The 5700-nt window shown below is 45.1% G+C and overlaps 1 protein-coding gene across 1 annotated transcript; it reads left to right on the plus strand.

Moving 5' to 3' along the window:
* The first annotated feature begins 292 nt into the window (after positions 1-292).
* On the plus strand, positions 293-3990 carry LOC131596788 (uncharacterized). Its single transcript, XM_058869528.1, has 2 exons — positions 293-306; positions 2399-3990. The coding sequence occupies exon 2, from the start codon at positions 2428-2430 to the stop codon at positions 3988-3990; it is 1563 nt and encodes a 520-aa protein (XP_058725511.1). The 5' UTR covers positions 293-306; positions 2399-2427.
* The last annotated feature ends 1710 nt before the right edge of the window (positions 3991-5700 follow it).

Raw genomic sequence — 5700 nt, forward strand, 5'->3', positions numbered from 1 at the left:
GCTTTTGGACGGTCACCGATTGATACTCATTGCTTGATCGCTTCACTTGCGGAATACGATTATATCTCATTGACTTGTATCGTGCTCTCGACTTGGAGACACGATCTTATTGCTTTATATCTGCTTGTTTGGTTTGCTTGTTCCTCTTGCAGGTGTATCGTGATTATGCTCGATGTGCGAGTCGACATTTGTGCGCTTTATGGCTAATCGGTGTGCTGACTATTTGCTTTTGCTTTGCTAGCTCGCTTGCAGGATTCTACTTTCTTCGCGTTGCTTCGCTATAGTTTACGGATCATCATCCGTTTGGTATTGATCCCGTTTCATTTTATTTTCTCGCATTTTATCGCTTTCTCGCATCATCCTTTAACATGAGAAGTAGGACCTAGACATGCATCTGGCCAAGTCCTCGAAAGAGGCTCTGTTTTTGTTGGTGTGTTTATATTTGTGCTTTGCGGCAGGGAGTCACGGTGTAATAAGTCCTATATGGCACTCCGTTAAGTCCTCATGGAAGGCATGCGGTCAAGGGTTCGTAATCAACCCCTGCCTAGTCTCATCGAGTCTGTTTGGTAGGCGCACGCCTCGCGTTGCTTGCTTCCAAACGTGCAAAAGATCTTGTTATCGAGTATGTCAGGTAAAGGGTTCATGCAATCAGACCCCCGCTTTTCCTATAGCTCGCGTCGCTCGACGTTGATGCTCGGTGTACACACGCACCGTTTTCCTTTACGATCCGTGACGGCTTGGTTGCCGAGAGGGGTCCGCCCTCTTGTCTATGGCCCGATCATTTTCGCGAGGTCTAATGCTTGGTTGACTTGGGTTGAGCTGCTCCCCTTGGCTATGGCGGGACCGCTTTTCTACCACTTGGCCAGTGCCTTTGGTTTGTTTGCTTCACGAGTGGATGCTCGTTTGTGTGCTATACTTGTTTGCTTTCGTTTTCCCCCCGTAGGTTGATAGTTTAGCTTAGATTTGCACCCTTTGTATGATAACATTAGGTAGCAAGCTTTCCCCCCTTAGCTTAGGTTTTCCTCATGCATTCTTTAAAACACAAACCACACTCTTTGATTTTCTTTTCTTAAGAACTTGTTATTTCCGCTCCATTCCCAAGCATAAGTCTCCAAAGGTCGAGCAGCGGAGTGTGAATGTAACTCGTTCACCTAAAAAACACAAAACAAACAAAAATTAGTTAGCCGAGCTATGGTAGCTCTGATTCTGTAAAACAGATACGTAGGCAGCGGGGTAGGGCCCGTGCGAGCATAACTCTTTCTTTTCCCTACATTCTGCATTCATTTTAGTCCAGATTAGCGCATTTTGCTTACACACCCATAGGTTTAGACATAAGCGTGGATACCATCGAGTACGATGGGCGCGTGGGGTGCTAACACCTTCCCCTCGCGTAACCGACTCCCTTACCCTTTTTCTCTGGTCGTGAGACCGTTGTTTTGTTTTGCGGTTTGCTGGCATTCCCTTCCTTTTCAAGATAAATATGTTAGTGGCGACTCTGTTAATTTTCGCGGTAGCGACAGCTGGCGACTCTGCTGGGGAGGTCTCGACCTGTTGCTGGTCCGGACCTAGCGAGTCGATCCTAGCGCTTGTGTGTTTATCTTTGGGTGTTTTTACTGCTTTGCATATTTACCTGTTTGCATTGCATTCTATGTGCGCTTTTACTTTTCTGCATCATATTCTGGACTGTCTGGATTTCTATCTGTGGGTGGGTGTTTCAAGAGGTAAAAGGCCCAATACCCAGGCTATGAGTGATACCATAGGAACTAGGACTAAAGTGGCCGTGACGGACAGAAGGCGTATTCCTGATTGATCTGAGCACGTATCCACGGGCAGAGCTTGGTGGAATGAGGCAATATCGTATGATAGCGCCTACATTCGATCCTCTGTTGGCTTTTTGACCTACCTTGGCCTAGATTTACCCGTGAGTGGGGCGGGAATCAATCATTGCTTAACAGGTACATTGATGGTGACTTCGGATCTTGTTCGTGGGTTACCGCTGTTCTTGTTCGAGGGTTACCGCTGTTCTTGTTCGTGGGTTACCGCTGTTCTTGTTCGAGGGTTACCGCTGTTCTTGTTCGAGGGTTACCGCTGATCTTGTTCGAGTGTACTGTTGGTTCCTGTTCGTGGGGTACTATGGTTCTTGTTCGAGTGGTAGTCTGTGTTCTGTTCCAGTGTGTTATTGACTACGGGCTTTGGTTCTGTAGATTGACATTCCGTGTTCCGTGTGGTATACCATTTGGGGGCCGGACCTTTGGCTCTGTATTATGTGTGTTACCGGCAGTCCAGAATGCCTGGTGGGCGGCAACAAGTCCCACCACTTTGCATCATAGCATATTTATTTCTAAAAGAAACGCAAAAAAAATGTATAACAATAAGCATTTGCATGTCATATTTTCAGGGATATTCAGGAGTTCACCCAAGTTGAAGATGGACATTCCCACTGATACTGTCAAGGAGCGTACAAGGCACACCAGAGCTTATAAGATTCCGGATATTGATGTTTCGGGGTTGATTGGTTTGAGTTCTCGGTTGGAAGGGGAGGTTCTTCGTGACTTCAATCATGATTATGGCAATTTGCTCTCCATCCTCAAGACATCTTTCGATCCAATGGCTTTGATCACCCTGTTTCAGTTCTATGATCCACAGTTGAGGTGTTTTACGTTTCAGGACTATCAACTGGTGCCAACACTCGAGGAGTTTTCTTACATACTCAACATCCGAATTACTGATGATGTACCTTTCATTCGAGTTCCCGAGGTTGTGAGATTTGAAAAAATAGGTGAAGCTCTTCACATGGGTATAAAGGAGGTGGAAAGAAATTGGAAGTCATCGGGCGGTGTTTCTGGTTTCTATCTTTGCTTTTTGATCAGTAGGGCTGAAGATGCGGCGAAGAAGGAGCAGTGGGTTGATTTTAGTCGTTTGCTTGCCATCATGATTTATGGTATTGTTTTATTCCCTTCAAGAGAAAACTTTGTGAGTTTGGCGGCGATTTGTGTCTTTATGAACAAAAACCCCGTGCCAACGTTGCTTGCAGACGCTTATTTTTCGATCCATTCGAGAAGTAAGAAGGGAGGATATGTTGTTGGTTCTTGTCTTCCGTTGTTGTATCAGTGGTTCATGTTGCATTTGCCGGTGAGAGGACCTTTTGTGCTCAAGAAGAGTTCTCTTAAGTGGTCAGATAGGATTGTTAACCTTACATCTTATGATATCAGGTGGAACTACTGTGTGGGGAAAATTTGGAACATCATCACTAGTTGCGGTCAATATCCCAACGTTCCTCTCATGGGAACCAGAGGTTGCATTAGTTACAATCCCACACTCGCCTATCGTCAATTGGGATATGCAATGGAAAGGGCTCAGAATGATGTAGAAGCGTTTGAATCAGTGTACTTTGCTGATGGTAAAGATTCTCTGGAGCTAGAAAAGATAGCGTATGCTTGGACCAAAGTTCACAAGAGAGATCAGAATACTTTGAGCAAGAAAGTTCCTATTGCTATGGGTCCTTACCGAAAGTGGGTTGAAGCAAGAGTGGCAAATCTGTTGTTGCCATTTGCGAGGTCATGTCCATTGTATGAGCAACCTCCCGTGGTTTTATCTGATACCGTTGCGACTGAACTCTATATTCAAACTGAAGCGGACAACATCAAACTAAGAGCAAAGGGCAATGAGGTTGGCTTGGAGAGGTATTTTCAAGATCGCGAAAAGGCGGAATTGGCTCGTAAGCTCAAGCATGCGCAAGGTGAAGGTTCAAGCATGACACGTGCCCAAAGGCGATCTCATGACTTGATGGAAGAAAGCTTGTACCGAAAACAGCAGGAATGTGCAAAGTTGCGAAGGTCCGAAAGCAATAGCAAGAGAAGGATGCAGGATTCAGAACAACATTTGGTGGAAGAGAAAGCCAAGTCAGCTCGACTTGAAGAAGAGCTCGCAAGCCTCCGAGCCCAACGGAGAGGAGATGGAAGAGCTCATTCTGTTGTCAGACGATCCTAGTGCTGCTGTGGTTTGGATTTGTTTGGTCTAGGGGTTTGATTTGATGTGTATTCTTGATGTTTGTCGCCCATGTCCAGGATTGTTGGATGGGGTCGCATTTTGATGTTCTGGATTTCTTTTGTATGCCTTATAAGCACATTGTGACACGGTTATGTGTTTTGTTTGTATGAACTCAAATTCTCGGTTATGTTTGAATGAAATATGTTCAGTTTGCTGAATTATTCTCGTGTGAGGATTGTTATTCAAGTATATTCGGTATCAGGGTCGCTATGTCCTATCTGAAAGCGGGATGAACTCTTGGATACCTGAAAATTGACAAACATTTCATGCATATCATTCATATATCATACATGTCATGTATTTGCAGGTTTTGCAGGTCTTATATCTTATGTCTCACTGTTTTGTTATCAGAAGGAGTTCTAAGACGGCTAATCACCCGTATCCGACTAGGAGCAATCAGAGAAGGCAGATGGAACAGATTCAGGAACAAATGGCAGAGATGAGAGCTTAACTGACAAAGCAGATGAATGCGCAGATGGCGCAGTTTATGGAAGCATTGACTAATGTGACCAAGGGGCAGGATGACTTGCGAGTTCTTGTCGAGAACTCTAGAAGGAATGAGAATGGAGGACATCCAGGGCTGTTTGACGATGTGTCTGGTAGAATTGACGATCACCATGATCCGAATGAGTTTGATCACGCGGGAGGGCACTATAATCCTTTCAATCAGCATCACGGGTTTCCACCTCCACCTCCGTCTCGTCTGTTGGGAAGGAGAGATCATCAGAACCGTGGTAATTTGGATTTCAATGTTGAGAATTTTGACCAGGTATCAAGGCATAGTGCTGATGGTGCACATGATGAAGTTGAGAGGTATCGTCTGATTGAAGAACGTCTCAGGGCTGTTGAAGGCAAAGGGGTGTTGGGCATGGATATCAATGACTTGGGGTTGGTTCCCGGTGTGAGGATCCCACCAAAATTCAAAGTTCCATCTTTTGACAAATACAATGGGGCGACTTGTCCCATGACTCATGTCAAAGCATACTATCGCAAGATGTCAGTTTATTCTGAGGATGAGGGTTTTCTAATGCATTTCTTCCAGGATAGCTTGGCTGGAGCTTCCTTGGAGTGGTATGTTCAACTTGAACGCACTCATATTCATTCTTGGAGAGATCTTGTGGAGGCTTTCATTAAGCACTATCAGTACAATGTTGATATGGCACCCAACAGGACCCAGTTGCAGAGTTTGGTTCAGGGGTCTAAAGAATCTTTCAAAGAGTACGCTCAGAAATGGCGTGAGTTAGCTGCAAGAGTTCAGCCACCGATGACTGAGCGTGAGATGATTGACATGTTCACCAGTACTTTGTCTGGACACTATTACTTGGCTTGCAGTGCTTCAGCTAACTTTTCTGAAATGGTGAGATATGGCGAACGTGTTGAGATGGGTCTAAAGATGGGGAAAATTCAGTTGGGAACTTCTTCTAATTCTGCTGGTGGTAAGAAGAAAATTGAAGGTTATGCCAGAAGGAAGGAAGGAAATGCGGATGCCATATATGGAAGAAGGGGTTCGGGGAGAAGCAATTCACAGGTTAATGCTGTCATGATCCCAGTACCACAACAACAACAACAGCAGGGACAGCGTTCCAGTAATGATCGCTATCCTCCCAGGACTAGGCCTCACAGAAAGATTGATCCGATTCCTATGACTTA

Source organism: Vicia villosa, linkage group LG4 (genome assembly GCF_029867415.1).
Source record: "Vicia villosa cultivar HV-30 ecotype Madison, WI linkage group LG4, Vvil1.0, whole genome shotgun sequence".
Lineage (NCBI taxonomy): Eukaryota > Viridiplantae > Streptophyta > Magnoliopsida > Fabales > Fabaceae > Vicia > Vicia villosa.